This window comes from Lissotriton vulgaris, unplaced genomic scaffold (assembly GCF_964263255.1).
Source record: "Lissotriton vulgaris unplaced genomic scaffold, aLisVul1.2 SCAFFOLD_1398, whole genome shotgun sequence".
In the NCBI taxonomy this organism is placed as follows: domain Eukaryota; kingdom Metazoa; phylum Chordata; class Amphibia; order Caudata; family Salamandridae; genus Lissotriton; species Lissotriton vulgaris.
In genome coordinates this window covers 457,650-477,145 of record NW_028247755.1, presented here as the reverse complement: position 1 = coordinate 477,145, position 19,496 = coordinate 457,650, and the positions used below count along the sequence as shown (strand labels likewise).

The 19,496-nt window shown below is 42.3% G+C and overlaps 1 protein-coding gene across 1 annotated transcript in view; it reads left to right on the top strand.

Annotated features, from left to right (window-relative positions):
• Positions 1-273: 273 nt before the first annotated feature.
• The window catches only part of LOC147665057 (uncharacterized), a 91,886-nt gene continuing 72,663 nt past the window's right edge, over positions 274-19,496 (top strand). The window contains exons 1-2 of the mRNA XM_086949786.1: positions 274-381; positions 17,499-17,572. Coding sequence (XP_086805912.1) covers positions 17,500-17,572 — 73 coding nt within the window. The 5' untranslated portion in view covers positions 274-381; position 17,499. The remainder of the gene's footprint in view (positions 382-17,498; positions 17,573-19,496) is intronic.

Below are 19,496 nucleotides of genomic sequence, written 5' to 3'. Positions count from 1 at the left end.
CTGCATCTCTTTATTGCACACATGTATCATGTATGTACCCGAGTAGCATATTAGACTGTAAAATGAATTGTGCTAAAACCCCTCATTGACGGTCTGTCTTGAGACCAAAAAATATTAGAATCTGTCATTTCTAGTTAAAACGTTAAATCTGTTGACTTTTGGCTAGCGCATCTAAACAGACTACAGGTCAACATAGAAGGTCACTTCCCTAGAAGTAATTGCAACACGATTTACGTCCTTGGAGCCTGCCGATTGGTTACTTGCTGTCAGCTCTGGACACCAGCCAGTTAACCCAGCCCCACAAAAGCTGAAATCCGGACTCCCAGAAGGAAAATCAACTTGGAGGCAGACGAAGAGGCAGCCGTCCCCCTCAGTGCACAGGTGGGTGAAGACATTTCATTTTATTTTACACCAGTGAGGTCAACTTCTAAAGTAAATAGTGTTTCCGCAGATGCCTAGGCAGGAGGCACAGGTCTGCACCTTCTCCCTGCTGGAGTCCAGTGCACAGACACTGGTGTGCTCTTGTGAGCGCTCGTGTGACCGGGTCTCCGTGATTTGTGGGGTGATCCCTGGCTTCTCCTGAAGTAGCGGAAACTAATTCGATGGAATGAGCGGTCGTAACAGAGAACAGTGAAACTGGACGTTTATCAGGGACATGCTGGGGAGCCGAGGTCAGTGAGGTGGAGGAAATGGGTCATTGCAATATGTTTTATTTTCTAGCATTGTGGTTTGCATTTTGCTGGAAAAACTAAACGGAAATAGTAGATTCTAAGCACATTAGACTACTTTCAACATGTCCAATAAAGAACACACATTACGCTGTCCCTTTCTCCATTTCCAAGAATTGTGGGCACATTGGTGATGCATATTCAGCTGACTGGAGAAAGCAAAATAGGACTCTAGACAATATATACAATTATATTGTATTTGAAAGAACGTGCATACTATGCACATATTATAAACGAAATTCTATTGTATTTGAAAGAACATGCATACTATTCAAGTATTATACAAGAAATTGTATTGTATTTGTAAGAACGTGCATACTTTGCAAATATTATAAATGAAATTGTCTTTTGAAACTGAATCAGGAGTAGTGAAGGCTGCAGATGAGTAATTGCAAGATGAACCCACTCTTCCATGTTGCCATTGTTTCTGAGTGAAGACCATGTGTTAGTCAAATATTTACCAGAGCTCGACCTGAAAGGCGCTTGTTGCAAGGTGGAATATTATGTGGCATGGCTGGGGGGTGGGGGGGGGGCTTACTATACACAGTGGATGATCCTTGGAATCCACAACAAGAATCCTTAGCTTAATCCTGGTAGTGCAGCAAAGAGCAGACAGGCATTACTGGGAGAACATGTCTTTAGCATTATATAGTACCATTATGGTTCATAAGTAATTGAGACAACTCAAAAGAAATCTGACACCGATTTATAAACAATAGAGTGTATTTGAACATACATATAGATACCAATACTAACTTTGTATCATATATACAACCTGAGTTGTGAACCTTTAAATAATTCAAACCTAGATGCCTTTGAAATCAGACTGGTCCCTTTCAAATGAAGGGGGGGGGACACTGGGCGTACTGGACCTCCTTCCTGCACGGGCCTCTGTCTCCATTGTGGGGAAGTGCTACCACACCCCACTAGGAGGGCTGAATCTTGTCTTGGTAGAAAACGGCTTGGGGAAGCCCACCTAGGCACGGGCGCTGTGTATCCTGGGGGGCACCCACGCAGGGTGGCATCCCTGTGCTTTGTTCTAGTTCACTCTCGACACAAGAATTATGTTGTGGTGAAAAAGCACTGTGTTGGACACTAAACATGACACAATTCGGTCATTCCATACCAGAGCTTGTTATTTCAAGCTTCGTCGGTAGCCAGCTCATGTTACTCTGTGGCCCGCCGGTCACTTACAGTCAAACCTTGCTTTACAGGGTTACTCTAGGAACCTATAAGGGGGCAAAGTTCCTTGCTTAATGGGTGCACTAATTACTATCACTTTTAGAGGAAAGAGCACAGGCACTGAAGCCTGGTAAACAGGTCCCAGTGCATTATCAGATGTAAAAAAATAGCATCTGGCAGTTCTAATCGGGGCAAAAAGTGCAGAGGCAATCTGCAAAGAAGTCCAGTTTCTATCAAATACGGTAACAACAGCCCTACCAAGCATTGCAATGTGTAGTGAAGCACAGACTGGGTGCCGATAGTATCACTTGTTTAGTATTTGGCTCGTTTGCCTTCCTGCAAGCTCTGGCCTAGGCAGGGGTTAAGCTTCTGCCTATATCAATATACCTACATTTGACAGCATTCATCATGGAGAACTGTCTCTTAGTAGTTAAGTCGTCTCCAAAGGTTAGATATTCTTCAAACACAGACGTACCTTCAGTATAAGTGGTTCCTTTTGCTACAGCGGCTGTATGATGATGCGTCACAATCCTTTACTATGCATGCTTTTACCACCCCGCTTTTACCACACATGCCTTTACCAAGCATCTTTACCACAGATGCCAAGTATTATAAGGGAAGTAAAAACCCTATATACACATATATGCACAGTATTGCCATCATCATTGACATAGAACATGTCATGAGTGATGTATTATGTGACATAATTAGCAGTGCATGGCGAGAGTGCGAGTTATAGTTACTTTAGGTCACAAGTTATAGTTACTTCAGATAACGATAACTAGTGAATTGTAATGGTTTTGTTAATTCAAAATTATTTGTATTAACTGACATTGTCACATAACTATAATCTGTGTGGGGGGGGGTTCTGAGAATCTCTATTTTTTTAAATGTAACTTAAGATATCTACCCCAGTGCAGGCGTGGGGTTGGCCATATACCCGAGCTTGAGGGTGTCGGGCGCCTACTCACCACACAGTATGACCTCCCCACCACGCAGGCCTGACTATGTCATGGAACAATATATAGGATGTTGTTTTAAGTAGGGCAGATCTACTGGCTTGGTCACAGGGTCAAAATATAAAAAGTATTGGGCCAGTTGGTTTTATCATGGGGTCAGCACATGAACATATATTAAGCAGACCTACTGTTTTCTTCAAAAAGTCATCAATCTCTGTAATCAAATTTAATTTAATAAATTTACATATTGCAATATTTAATAATAGAGACGTCACAAATTATGTTGTGCTCCTTGCACATAGCAGTGAATAATAAATGAACGACTCATACCACTCATTTATTATTCCTTTTAATAATTATTTCTTTTTATTTTTGGGTGTCCCTGTTCTTCCCAGCACACCCACAGTTTATATTAAGTTTGGGGCCTTGATGGGTTCCTCCAGGTCCCTGCCGCTGTTCCGCTAGCACCCATTCTTAGTGCAGTAGGGAGCCGGCTCCATTACTTTGTTCCGACCTAACGTGAGAAATATTTTTCTGTGCTTTCACCAGGAGGGAGCAAAGTTGGCTTCCCTGTACGGGAGAGTGCAGACAGGGAATAAAATATACATTCCTTAAGCACACTCTTCTGGGCAGGGAACACTGTAGTGTCCCAGGAGATGAGGTCTCCAGGACACTACTTTTATAGCGTCCTGGGGCCAGACGGAGGCTCAGGTAGGGGGTCGTGATGACCCTTTTCCTTAACATTAATGGCCAAGGTCGACGGGGCTGTAGCTCTTCTCCCCAAAACTATTTGATTGGGCCGAGAGAATTGGGTCCCTGGGGACCTGAAGAGACTCAGGGAGGGGTGGCGGTGTAAGTTCCCCTCCCTAAAACTATTACTTAGGGCCCAGGAGATGAGGGAGACAGGCTGAATGCCCCCTCCCCATAATAAAACAATTGATTGGAGTCCTTGGGGACACCTGAAGGCTCAGGAAGGGGGACACATGCCCCCTTCCTCAAAATATAGGCTCCACCAACCCCCAGTGACCCTAGCCCCCACTGGGGGGAGTTAGGAGCATATTTACAAGCCCCTATCGACACAGGATTTTGTTATCCCGCCACATCTTTGTTGATATGGTGCAGCCAGTGTCTAACCCAGGGTGGTGTGGAGTGCAAAAAAACGATGGATTTGGGCCCAGATCCTTGTACTGGGGTGAATGTATGACATTGTTCTACGTTCTGTCCATCAACTGTGTTTTTTGCAATTTTCACCCCGAGTGTGCTGGGTATACTCAGACGTGAGTCCCAGGCTCTCCACACCACTGGAGTCAAGCTATCCAGGCTGATGAAGGCTGATAGCCAGAAACCGGTCCTTGGATGCTTGATTCCGGTCTGGGAAAGACATGGCTTGGTAGTTCGGACTGGACTGTTCCCATGAGGCACAGGGTCAGAGCTGATTTGCATATAGCCAGTGTCTAACCCAGGGTGGTGTGGAGTGCAAAAAAACGATGTATTTGCGCCCAGATCCTTGTACTGGGGTGAATGTATGCCATTGTTCTACGTTCTGTCCATCAACTGTATTTTTTGCAATTTTCACCCCGAGTGTGCTGGGTATACTCAGACGTGAGTCCCAGGCTCTCCACACCACTGGAGTCAAGCTATCCAGGCTGATAAAGGCTGATAGCCAGAAACCGGTCCTTGGATGCTTGATTCCGGTCTGGGAAAGACATGGCTTGGTAGTTCGGACTGGACTGTTCCCATGAGGCACAGGGTCAGAGCTGATTTGCATATAGCCAGTGTCTAACCCAGGGTGGTGTGGAGTGCAAAAAAACGATGGATTTGGGCCCAGATCCTTGTACTGGGGTGAATGTATGACATTGTTCTACGTTCTGTCCATCAACTGTGTTTTTTGCACTAGCAGTTCTAGCACAAGTTGGTCTAGTGACTGTTAACCCGTAGAACCAGCAAGAAAGAGTTCTGAGAGGCCACCCCCGCGGCTAGGGGAGGGGGGCCTTTAGTGGGATTCCGTGCCTGGCAGGAAAGTTTCGATTCTCCAGGCTACTGAGAGTTTCGATTCTCCAGGCTACTGTCATGGGGAGGGTCTCTCAGTAATGTGAGATGCCAGGTGGGCGTCTGAGAGCCCTCCCCCCAAGATATTAAAATTACAGTGCCCCAGGGAGTAGCCCTCTTTGTCTCTCACCTTCAGCACAGGGAGGCTAGCCGGAGCAACAGTTGCCCACCCACCCATCCCTAAATTCAATAGTGAGTGGCGGGGTCCCGGATAAGAGAAAAGGCCGGGGGACTATTTTTGGCCGGAAAATGGATGACACTGAAGCAGGGGAAGCAGTAATGGTGGCTCTGGGCTGGCGGGAGAGGGGGCCGTCCTGCTGGTGGTCCTGGACTCTCTGGCCCTACCCTAGTAGCTGGTGCTTGGAAAGGGGGTGGTGTTGTGTCCTGCTGGTACAAAACACCTCTAGAGATGCTGAATTGTAAATACATGTTAACCTGTGGCGCATATGTATGGAGCGCATCATTTATGTGTGAATTTAATAAAAAGGTCAATGTGGGAGGTTTTACCCACAAATGAAATGGTGTTTTGGTATAATAATAAAGCTACACAGAGGACACCAAGTACTTGTAAGTGTTTTACTGGGGTCGGGTGAGCAAAGGGTGATGAACAAATGTCACGAGATATCCCACTATAATCCGGTGTGCCCTGTGCACTGTGTGATCTTGTGCAAATTAGTATTCTGGGTGCAATCTATTAGGTGTTGCTACCCAGCTACCCATTTATAAGGGGAAACTTGTTTATACTAGTTACAAAATCTCGCTGTGGTGTGAAAACCAACAATTCAAAATGTTTGCTTGCAGAATGTTATGATCAGTGACTCCAGCAGTGGCCGCAGCTGTTACAATTACTCAGTCAAACACCTAGAGGGAAAGGTTATGAGCGGGAGCTAGTGACCCATCCTAACAAGAGGGACTTGCCCACTGTGGAAAGAGATGGTGCCGAACCCGCTTTGAGGTGCAAAGACGCAAGCCAGGGGCAGGGGCGTATAATATTATATTTCAAAAGTGCAGTCGGAGCCGCATGGAGGTTTCTGAGGTGGCATCTTGTGAGGGAGTTGGGAAGCAAGGACACCAGACAACACTGGAGGCTGACTCTCCCACAGTTCTGTCCAGGCACAGAGTCACTGCAAGCAGGGGCTGACTGTGGCAGTACACGCACACTCCAAGTTGCATATTCCGACCAGGCTGATTGTAATTAGCCAATGAGAAGCAGCAGAGAATGAGCTGGAAACACACCAAGTGATGATGGGTGGTGCTTTAAAATCGCAAATGTGGGCTGCCCTCTGGTTAATTGCAACCCGGCTCTGCTGTCTGAGCCAGCTCTGCAATCAGCCAACCAGAACACCTGTCCTTTGTTTGCATCATGCATTGTTGAAGATATGGCTGCTCAACAAGGGCCTCCAGACACATTTAGTGAGTTTGGAGTAAGAGGCTATGAGTTAATGTAGCTGTTCTGGCTTCAGCTTTCTCGTCATACGGGGCAAGTAGGTCTGGAAACTGTCTCTCCCTGAATAAACTGTCTTGCCATAGCAAGTGGGCGTGTAGGCTTTTCAAGGGCTGTTACCCGTGCCTTCCTTTACCACTATCCACTCCCAAAGCCTAAATTTGCCTCTACCACCCTTTACCTCAACCCACCCCTAAACTCTAAAAGTACCCTTACAACCCTTTATCACTATCCCTCCATAACCCCTAGAATTTTTAACACTGCCCACCCCTAAACCCACAATTTACCTGTTCCAACCTTTACCACTACCGACCCCTAAACCATAAAATTACCCTTACCACCCTTCACCACTACTCACCCCGAAATCCAAAAATTAGCCTCCTTGCCACCCTTTATCACTACATACTCCTAAATCCTAAAATGACCTTTACTACCCTTTACTACTACTCATCCATAAATCCCCATATTAGCCTTGCCACCCTTTACCACTATCCACTCCTAAACCCTGAAATTATACCCTTAAAACCCTTTTCCATTACTCACCTCTAAACCCAAAATTTTGCCTTACCTTTATTGTTAAAATTCCAGTTTCAAAACTCACATGAGGCTTTGGCTGAAGTAGCAGCCAAGCATCATTTCCATTATGGAACGTACAATGCATCCTCCTCACTAAACATAATCCCCTTCCCATCGTACTCCTCGCCCACTACCACAGCTAGAGGTCACGCAAATCCTGACATGGTTTGATAACCCTCTAGGACTGAATGCTACAGAAAGAGGGACTTACAACTGGATGAGGATGGGCTATCGGCGAGGAAGGCAGGCCTGATACTCCTGGTTTTTTGAGCAAGCTGTTAAAGTATCATTACATGCCAGAAGTCCTCTTCCGTTTGTTGCAGACATATTGCGGCTTACCAAGAACATAGAGGGGCTTAGAGACTGCCCATTGCTTTTCATTCGTTGGGCTTCCTGTCCTATTCATTTGCTGCATTTTGTTCGGGCCTCAGCTTGTCAATCTTGTGTTTGCAATTCCCATGGAGCATTTCCTCTTTACCATTTTTATTCAACTGTAGACATACAGCAGAGCAACAGGGAAGCTGTGCAGAGTAGATAAAACCATTGGCAAAACCTATAAGTTGACATGTCGCAAACCTTGGACAAAGCTTGTTTGTAGGATCGTATCACATTATAGCTTTGTATCCCTCTTTTTGTCGTACTATGCCTGAAGAATCATATGAGAGGTAAATGCTGCCCCTAAGGAATGTGAGACAAACCTGTGGCCAATGGGATGTCCCAGCTCAGTGCCGAGTGCCTGTTAATCCGACATGTGCTTGGAAAGGCTGCAGCATACAAGGGATCCTCTCACCTTTAGATATGTTAATAGACAACAATGTGACCAATTGTACTGAAGACACCTTGAAACAGAAGGGGAGCTGCCATTTTAAGCTAATGCCCAGTCAAACTCTGAATAGTTAGGGCCTGATTTATAGTTTGTCGGAGTGGGTACTCCATCGTCTTTGTGACATAGTACCCTCTCCCCAAACTGAATGTACGCCTGTCTCGGTTATAGTTGGTTAGACCATCATTATGTCAACAAAAGAGGCTAGTTTCTCTCCGGCGCTGACGTAACCCTCCTGCAGCTCAACAGAGTAAGGAAGGTCGAAAGTGTTGCCATGTGTCTGCCCACCTGATCCAGATTGTGTGAACACATAGTGAGTTTTCACTGTCCATCACCATCAGGTAAAACCTTATTGTAAGTGGCAGTGAAAACTGTAAAACGCCTCCCACACAAGGACAGAAAACCTTTGTAACAAGGGGCGTTCCTTTTGTTTTATTTCACTTTGGGTTTTTAAAAGAAAAACATTGTAAGAGTGCCGTGCGGCTCCATCATGTGACCTTAAACTTATAATGCATTGACAGGCACTGCCGTGATGCCAGTGCCAATCTCAACAGTTGGCAAGCAGGGACTCTGTCAGGGCAACAGCGTACTTTACACCGCCACACTAACAGAGTATACCTCCGTCCGCCAAACTACAAATGAGCCCCTTTATTCATTTAGTTTTTTCCAACAGTGAATTGATGACAGGCAATAGCATTGGAATGTGTATCAACATTTAACTATCTATAGAAAAACAAAAATTCTCTAACTTTAGGGATCTTTGCCCCATGCATGCTGGCAATGTACAATGAAGCAATAACAAAGGGGAGCTCCCAGATACTCAGGACGGTTATGAATACCAATGGCACTAAAATATTAGGCAAAATATTCGCAAAGTGACTATTGAAGGCAGCGGATATGCTGATGCACACAAACCAGAGACCTTTTGCAAGAGAAAACACTACCATGAACATTGGGAGAACATTTATAATAATGTAACATGTTAAATAAACAAAGGTGAGGTGATCTGTAGACAGCTTGGCTGGGTGCTCTGGCACTTTATGAGGAAGGTGTTGGAAAGATGCGAATAAGGGGCGGAATTCCTGAAGTAGGTTGCTCCCCTCTATAAGGACACATCAGCACAAGTAAGAATTAGCGAACAGTGTAATATATATTTTGTCTGGCCTAAACCTTTATATATATATATATATATATATATATATATATATATATATATATATATATATATATATATATATATATATATATATATTCTCTCAATCTTAAGTCTTAGAAGCACGCTCTCAGGACAAAAACGAGGTAAACACCGAAATCAAAACAGTGCTGTTTATTCCACAACGCGTTTCGCCGAAAAGACGGCTTGATCACGTGAAAGTACGTTTGAAAGACATTGGTTTAAATCAATGTGGGTGCATAGAAATAAATAGAGGACTCACATATGCTATAAATTTTATTCACCCGATTGCGATGTATATATACATTTAGAACTGTAAACATGTGAATACATAAGGTCCCATGGTGAATAAAGTCTATGATAAACACAGCAAAATTCATAAATAAGATTGCATAAATCAAATTGCACAATTCAAATTCAAGCATTGTGATAAATGCACAGAATAGAAACGGGACCACCCATACGTGTGTACAGATTCAAAATAAGCCTCAAAATTGGCCGGGCTAGTGTCTCCTGCTGAGAACAGATTATAACCCAACATGTCCACCGATCCGAACATGTGACAACAGGGTGAGCCTTGACTCCACCCCTACTCACGCAAAATGCATGTAAGTTGGCAAGTTGTCCTGGGCTATCAATAAAGATTGCCAATCAAAATGAAAGCCCCACAATAGGAACTGGAAAGAAGTAATGGCAAGTGTCCAAGGGATCCAGGAAAGTCCGTGATGGCAGAGACATGAAAACTCACAAAGTGTGGTATATACAAGTGCTTTAAAACGTCATTGCATTGTATCACCGTCCATGAGACAAGAAACACACGAAGTGTGGTATTCGCAAGTGCTCAAATACATAATTGTATTATGTTACCGTCCTTCGAACTATCAGTCTTTCAAACATGCGAGTGCCCATGTGATAAGGAGATAGAGAAGGGGAGAGATCCCGTGAAGTGAAGGGCTGGTGGAGTGGGCCCCCTCTCTTGCTCCTGAAACATAAACAAATACATAAAAGATTAAAAACATGTCAACGATGGCATAATATTTCCATCCCTACTTCTGTTGGACATAGGACTTAAACATTCATATGGTATGGAAGAAAACGAAAATTACAAAAATTACATGTACATCATACAGATATAAATTAGTTCTTCAAATGTATGGCTAACTCCTCATCCTGGTTGAGGCCTCCCGGAACCTTGCTCTGGAAATCTATGATTAATCTAGACTCCCTCTGGCGCAGTTTAAGAACCCTGTTGCCCCCTCTTGGGTTCTTCGGTATCTGTTCTAAAATGATAAAACTCAGGTACTTGACATTAGAGAAATGTTGTTCTCTAAAATGTCGTGCCACCGGATATTTGGGGTCAAAATTGGTGATGGCTCTGGTGTGTTTCAGAATTCGTTTTTTAGCCATACATGTTGTGCTGCCTATATACCATTTGTTGCATGTACAAACAATTGCATAGACAACAAACGTAGAACTGCATGTTAGAAAAGACAAGATTTTCTTCTTTATTCCATTGTAGGTGACTTCTTTACATGATTTGCTATTGTCACAGGCCTTGCAGTGTCCACACGGAAAGAAAGCATCTAGGCCCTGTACATTCGCAGGAGGATATGTTGTAATATCACTGCGGACTAACATGTCCCTAATGCTTTTCCCTCGTCTGTATGTGATACTGGGTCTTTTGGGTAATTCCTTGCCAATAACATTGTCTGTCTTTAGTACGTCCCAATTCTTGGTTATTATTTTTCTAATGGCTTGGGAGTCCGTACTGTATGTGAGAAGGAGAACAGTACGGACAGCTTATACTTTCTCAGCAAGAACTGTGTGTTGGTTGAACAACATAAAGTCAGTGTTGTGTGAGTCCGATTCTACGCACACCCCTAGGATATGTTGGCCATAAGTACTGCTAGCTCACAGTGCACCATCTATATCTCTAATCTGACAAGGTAACAAATGATTTGTGTAACCTCAAAACATGACAATCCTGAGTCCCCAAGGAAATTGTGGTAACAGATGAGTATTTTTGCTTAGTAACTCATGCACCCAGAGAGATATACAAGAGATACATAACATGGCGTTTCAATATTTATTAAAGCATTGTGATTCTTGAGTATAAGACATGTGGTGCGATAATCAATAAAGAGAAACAGAATAATGTGTTCAGCATAACGAAAATGGTGAAGAAGGTAAAACAGTTCAACCATTGTGCTGCAACAGAGAATATATGCTTGCATATAAGTACTATAATATTATGTACTCCTACCTAGCGCTACCTATCCTAGTATGTCTAGGGTGGGTGAAGCAGACAAATCCTTGTAGGGTGATCTAGATTTCCTGTCACCTGAAGGCAAGTATCATCAGGGAGCTTGTCTTGGTGCAGAGCTGGGCAGCATCCTTCGCTGAGGTGAACAGGAATTAACTGGGCTAGAATTCTGACATGGGGTGGCCTCACAGTGTCAGCAAAATGGTCCTCTAACTAAACAAGGAAGTGATGTTGTTTATATAATAAACATCACCCATGTGGCCATGCTGAAGTCCCAGTTAGACTGCTATTGTTTATTCTTATGTGATAGCTTTGTCGCTGAGAGGCCATTGATAACTGACAACATTTTGCGTGCTAAACGTAGTCCTTGTACAGAATGTTCAAAATATGTGATAATATGTTTACGAAGTGGAAATATAAACACAAGAGAATAATATACTGCAAAGGCACTCAATGAAAGTGTGTCAAATGTCAATGTTTAGTGTTCAACAAAAGACATGTGGTGGTGTTGTACCTGATCTTAGAATGTGCTCATATGACACTTCTCTCTACTAATGAAGGGCTACACCCAGCAACATGTGTCCAGAGATAACAGCACTATCTGCACCAACTGTAGTGAAAAACAACAGAAACTTTGAAGTAAGCATACTGCATTTACTGGAAGGCATTGGGGCGAACAGTGCTGAGATGAGAGGCTGTGTGCTCCCTCCCCCCTCTCTGTTTAAAGGGCTTCCTTGAGCCAACGAGCTGACAAGCTCTCCTAAGATGCACCTGTGTGCCTATGAGTAGTACTGGGAATTGTGAAGACTTGGGCAATATTTCTAGCAAACCCGGATGATAAATCTTTTCTCTCTACTACTTCTGCTCTCTATTGATGAAAGACCAATCCCAGAAACACATGTCTAGAGACAACAGCACTCTTTGTACCAACCGTGGTAAAAAACTACAGCAACTTTGAAGCAAGCATACCACGTTTACTAAAATACAATGGGGTGAACTGTGCTGGGATGAATGGTAGTGTGATCCTCCCCCCTTTCTTTGACAAAAAGCTAGTGTTGGGTTTCTTTGTGCGTGGTGGAGGCAAACCCTTTCGATGTGCAAGTGTGGCAGATGACACCTTTGCCCCATTCATCCTGTCGGGAGGGCCCATTCTGTCCACACCTAAGCCCTATTCTTGTACTGTCTTAGAGGAATACACAAAGCCTAACAGCTGGGCAATGTGACTCTGAACACTGGCAGCAGGTACTAAATAGTTAGGACAAAAAAATGCAAAAAATCTAAAAGTGGGATTTTCAGAATTAGGACTTATGATCCGATGTTACCAGTAAAGAAGATTTTAGATTACAATTCATTTGAGACCAAACATGATGTCTGTAATAAGGTAAGCCAATGTTATCCTATGGGAAATGTAGACCTTACAGGAGCGAAAAACATTTTAGGAGTCTTTCACTACTAGAACATGTAAAACTTGAAAGCACCACCTACCTTTCAAGAAACAAAACAAATAAAAAAACAAAAGAAAATTATGAAGTTTCATGTTACACGAAAGTTTACAAAATAATACATAACAGCATCATTCAAAATCATTCAACTTTTTAGAAGGTTTTGCATTGAGTACAATTCTACTACCTCTTGAAGATCATTCACTTAGTAAAGTATTGATGTTTGGTGCACCCCAAAAATATTGTTATTCACATTATTCACAGAACTACCTACTGAATCAACAACAACATTTGGCATGTAGATTTCATCAGCATTCACACACACATCTTTGTTAACTTTAGCAAATCTTTAACCCACCATGAACCAATATTAGGAAGACAATGGAGACGTTCCATGTATTGACAATTATCGGATTTGTGCCACAAACGCATTATATTATCTTTTGCTAGGTATAAATGCCCCTCATGAAAATGTCAACAGTACATCCACTAAGTCAACTAGGATTTAGTCCTTGTCTCAGCTTTCTTCCTTTCATTAAGAAAGTAAGGACAAAGCCATGGTTATATGCAAATCAGTCTGACCCTGTGCCTCATGGAACAGTCCAGCCCGAACTGCCAAGCCATGTCTTCCCTGGACCGGAAACAAGCTTGAGGCACAGGGTCAGACTGATTTGCATATAGCCATGTCTGAACTGGGGTGGCAGAGTGGGCTAAAGAACAGTGATGGATTAAACCCAGATCTTTTGACTGGGTGTGAGTGTTTGATTGATTCAGATGCTCCGTCCATCACCACCCCCTTTTGTACAACCAAAAAAAAACAGCATCATAAACAGATTCTACAAATAACTCTTCCACATCACCTCCATCAGCTGGTTTGTCTTGACTCTTCGACAATCTTGATAAACAGTCATCTCCTACATTTTGAATACCTGGCAAATATATTAATATAATTTAGCTAGGATTCTTATAACTCTTGACAAAGCCTTTTCAACACCATTTGTGGACAGTAAAGAAATAAGACGTTTATGATCTGTCCTCAGTTGTAATGATTTACCCCAAACATATGTCTTGAACTTACAATCTACAAAAGGTAAAGCCCTAGAGGCACAAAGTGACAGTAAAGTCAACATCACCTTTAAACTAACTCAAAATAGCACCTAAACCATTAGCACTGGCATCAACAGTCACAACATTGCGTGCATTGCAAGAGTATGTAGACAAAGGTGAAGAATTAACAATCTGTGTTTTCAATGTAGGCTTGCTCTTGTTTTCCACCATCTACATATTTGACAACTTTTTTTAATAGTAACCAGAGAGGCAAAGAAATGCCACTAAATATTTTTACAAATCTTGAATAGTACTCGCACTTTCAAAAATAAAATAAGTTGATCCTTATCACTGGTAGACTGAATAGATTTAATTGCTGCTAGAAACTCGGTTTCTGTTTGGCAGAGGTATGCATTCTGTCCAAGCAGAAACCACCTTCCAAGCCACAAACAGTCTAAATTAACCTGTGCTCACCCTCCGGTAGCTGGGTGCAGAGTAGTCAGGCTTAACTTCAGGGAAAATGTGTAAAGTATTTGTGCAATACTTTAAACAGTAAAACAGTGTAACCACCTCACAAAAAGAATCCACATCAGTTTAGAAAAAGAGAATTTAATTTAATAAATAAAACAAGACCAAAAATGTCAAAAATCCAATAAGTAGAACTTGAGGTATGAATTTTTAAAGAATAACTGTAAATTAGCGCTTAGAAGCAATAAGATATCTGGTCAAGGCAAAGTCAATAGTTCAGTCTGATGGAGCTTGGGCCAGATAGAGGGACCCGTTTGGGCCTCCTTAACAAAAGTACCTTGATCCTGTTTTGCATGGACATGGATAAAGATTTGGAGTGCAGCTGAGGCGCTGCTTTGGTCCTGATCCCACAACAGAGGCAAATACATTGGATCAGAGGGTGATGCACTAGTGCCAAATGTGATGCGTTGGTTCTGCTCCTGTAGAAGAAGATGCATTAAATCTCAGGGTTCGGGGCTAATCCTGCAGAGAGGGACAATTTCCAAATATTACTTCAAGGTAATCTTTCTTTGGTGAAATACCAGCATCAGAAATTATATGACCCAAATAACCCACCTTTGACCGTAAGAATTTACTGTAAGAATTTACACTTGTCCAACTGAATAATAATGCCCTTCTCTCCAATTTTGCAAACATTTTCTAAATGTGTGGTAATAGATAGCAATACACTACAATCTGTTTATTTAAAGACCTGAGATGTACACATATCCTCAACTTGCCAGTTTTCCTCTTAACTAATAGCATGAGAGAAACCCATTCAGCTGAATCTACAGATCCAATAAAGCCTCTTTGTACATACCTTTTATCATCATAGAACATTCTTCCTCAACAGACAGTGAGTGGCACATGCCTTTGTTTATGTTTAACAGGACACTCATTATGTATAAGCTGAATCTGGTGTGTGAAACCAATCACTTTTCCTAATTCATAAGGAAATAATTGCTTTGTGAGTATTTAACAACTTTTCCAATCGATCATGCTTGAATTTTAAACTATTGGCCATTTGCCCTCCTTCAGCAATAAACACTGTGGATTTTCATTTTAGCATTAGGAATTAATGACACTACTAACTTGCCCTGATGTTTCCAACCCTAATACATGTTGACCATCAATAACTACATATACATTGCATAAAATAGCCCTGTGCATAAAACTAACATCAGCCACAAAATACCCAACCATATTATTTGCTTTTTCACCAAAAGCAAAAACTTTGATGTCATTGGGTTCAAGTTTCATGGTAAACAGACTTCTATTTTAAAATATGATGTTGAAGGAGACCCATAATCTGGCACGGCTTCTTTTTTTTTCCACCTTAATACCAATCTCACACTTTGGTGGAACATAAGGTTCCTCATCAATTGCAACCAACTTAACATAAACATTTAAATCATTGGACAAGATATGCTTATTCTCATCAGTGACGACATTTACTTTGTCCTTTTCCACCCCACCCTCTACAATATTTCCCCAAATGTCCCCTAGTTGGAGATGTGTGGACCAGCTGGCACCTTTATGACTATGAGGGATGATTAAGATACCCCTCTTACTTTTGATACAGAAGATATTCAGGACTTACTGCCCTATCCTGATGATGACCTCACATTAACTCGACCCTGAAATGCCGTTGACAATAGACACCTTTAGACTCCAATCATTGGACTTCAAAAATAAAGAAAAAACAGTAGTAATGTGTCTTTTTTAACTCTTTTGATGCAATGTTGTTTCACTGGTCACTTATCACTGCAAACTTGTTCAAATTTGTGAGCACTTGATCATTTGGAACATATTGCATGAAATCATTTCTTTGTACCGCAAAAAAAAAAAGGATTTACAGTATAATCAGTTCCTGTCTTTTAGACATTTAATTCATTTAGGTTAATATGGGTTACATATGTACATATGTACTATGTATAATCTAATAATATAGGTAACACGTACTATGTATATTCTAATAATAGTAAAAATAACTTTTTTCTGATTCTCTATATATGATATAGACATTACTTTTTTAGGTCTCGCTGAGTCAGCGCGCATGAATAATTCTCTGATGCGCACAAGACCCCTGAAGATGGACTATATAAAACCCCAATTCCTAAATAAATGTCTCAAAGGTTTTTTTTTTTTAAAGTAAGGTATCCCTGCTATTTTTAAGTACTTCTCATTTTGGCAGACATGGAAACTGGGGCACGGCATTGCACTGCCTTGCAAATGCTACACGTGGGTAAACAGCAACTATAGACATGTCAGACATGCACAGAGACAATATGGCAGCTGTGAAGCCCCTTCAACCCCCACCCACCCCATCTCAACTTCTCTGCTTCCTTTTATCTGCTCTGAGTGACTTCCCCACACCCTCCTTCATAGTCTCCCTACATCCCTTTATAATGCGCCCCACCCACCATTTCCTGCCTCTGTGACCTCGCTGCTTCCCTTTAGCTACCCTTAGAGACCACCCTCAATTCCTCTGTGACATCACTGCTTCCCTTTAGCTTCCCCTAGAGACCTGCCTGCTCCTCCGTGACCCCAGCTGATGGCTTTCTAAAGTGATTGCTTGTGACCTCCATTAGTGGCACTTTCAGGATTAACAAGCATTGGCATAGCCAATAGGTTTCGCCTTTGAGACCTTATATGGGTTTAGCCATGCAACAGTTAATGGTGTTGCACTAAGGCTATTGTGCTGCATAACTAAATGCTTATAAGGTCCCAAAGGTGAGGCCTATTGGCTATGACAATGCTTGTTTCTATTGTTAATTACATAACTAACTCCTTCTTAAAAAAAACCATATTGTATCACCCTAGGCACATTTGGGGATTACCCTTGTTTTCACTATTGCATACACATTAAGCACTTTGGCTTCAATAGTGTTAGTTCATGACTTGAGGAGTTATATCCTGAAACCCTTGCTCATTCTAACTAATAGAATGTTGATGTGAGCATTTGCAATAAGGAAGTGGTGGTTACCCAAACGAACAGATGATGATTATTACCCAACCCAATACAAAAATATCACATCAACAGATGAACAACTAATTTCCCTGCGCTTCTAGCCTAGATTCAGTGTGGGATCACTGTCTACCTGAAGTTCCAACACTCATCTCTTAAGACCTGTAAGATGGTGCCATATCCAATCCTACCTTCATTAAATACACAGTTATTGCTGATGCTGACAACTGAGGATGAATTATTCCATACATATACTCCCATGTTCGAAAGGAACAGGAAATCACAAGTCATACAGTTTATTGCACATAATAACCCTTGCCCTTGATTCTCCTACAGGATGGTGGTGATCCGTCACGCGGTGGTGTTTGTCTTCGCACTTCTTCTTTCGAGACATGGAGGTGAATCTTCAGGTAGGAATCCTTTCTGTTGCAAATTTTAATAAGTGTGTGAAGCAGCAGTGCAAAGGGGCGCGAGGCAGTGTTCTGCCTTACCTCAGAAGATACCTGAGACCTCCAACTGCATGACACTGTCTACAAATCTCTCAAGTATGTGAGCAATACCTTCCAAAACCCAACAGGTTGCTTTAAATTCCATCTGTTTACAAAAAGATGAAATACCTAATTCACTGAGCTATGCCCAATGCAGATGCCCCAATAAAAGTAGCTGCAAGGCAAAATGCGAGCACTAATTCACGGGAAAACAACACTGGGTGTGGGCTTCCCACAGTAAGGCCAAGTCTCTCAATTCAAAAGCAACTGAACAAATGCCAATACTGTAACTTCTAGTTATCAGACCTTTGGTTTCTACACAAGAAGAATTAAACTAGATGTGAGTTGACGGTCATTCAGAATAAATCACTTTTATTTTTCATAAATTTTCTCGTAATTTTTGTTGGTTATGATTCACCAAATTACACAAAATATATGGAGAACACACAAAAATAGACAATTTCATAAAAATGACAATTTCATAAAATACACGCTATCGAAATAACTTTCATACGTTGTTGATCAACATTAGCACTCCAATCTCTCACTCTCAAACATACCAGACATACACATGTCACTATTTACAATTAGATATCGCAAAAAACAATTGATTTACAGCAAAGATACTTTTTGGATAATTTAGTGATTATTAAACATATCAATGATTGTCTGTTAAATTGTAATCTTAAGGTGTAGTTAGGCGGTCTACGCATTTCGAACCCCTAGCTGGTGGGGGGTTCTCATCAGGACCTCATAGCTGTAGGGGAGAGAAATGAGATCTCTGTCACTAAATGCGAAGGGATACATGTATGAGCTAGCTGCCCCTTTGATGTTCTGCCTCTTACCTTGGATAGGAGTGTGCCCTATTTAATATGAAAACCGGACGTGGACAACTGGAAAAAAATAAAAAATAAACCCAGTCTTTGACCTATTCGTACCAAACCAAATTTGTCAACAGCACACGAGTGAAAACCATTCCTACTTACATGGCTTCTGGGTGGACTTTATTTTAGTGGGAGATCTGTTGGAAAAAAGGGCGGGCTTGGTGAGGAAGTCATGTCTAGTGAGCGGGTTAAGTCTAGTCTGGGTTAAATAGAGAAGAGCTTACTTGGTGATCAGATCTTTATGCGAAGCTTGCGAGGAACTGGGAATGAATCGGGGACCTGTCAATAAATATAAACGGTGGTGAGAAATTGTGCGCTTGTCTCCGTGAAAAATAACGCAGGTTGGGAAGCAAGGCGCTGAGTGTGCCAGGGTTCTTACCTCAATATCCAGAGCGCTTTCAGTAACGCAATATCTGTCCTAGACCCGTTGTTTGCACAACTGCAGGACGCCATTGTTGGTTACACGGCAATATCCTGTTTACCGTGGGATTCTGGTTAGCACTGTGCAGGCAATTACTGTTTTTGGGGGTATTTCCGCAAATATGAATGTTCGTCTTCTTCGTCATGTTTGTCTAATCTAATTGACGAATCCTGATGAAATCAAAGGTTGGAGAGGCTGAGTGGATATCATCGTCTTTGAAATGCATCATGGGAGATCTCAAGACCTCAAGAACTACTGCCCCATCTCGCTACTCCCGTTCCCTGCAAAAGTCATCGAGAAGACCGTCAACAAGCAGCTGTCCGCCTTCCTCGAGACGAACGGATCCCTCGGCCCCTCGCAGTCTGGCTTCCGGACCAACCACAGCACCGAGACCGCCCTGATCGCAGCTACCGATGACATCCGAGCCCTGCTCGACAATGGAGAGACAGCGGCCCTCCTCCTCCTAGACCTCTCCGCAGCCTTCGACACTGTCTGCCACCGCACCCTAGTGCAGCGCCTCAGCAATGTCGGAATCCAGGAG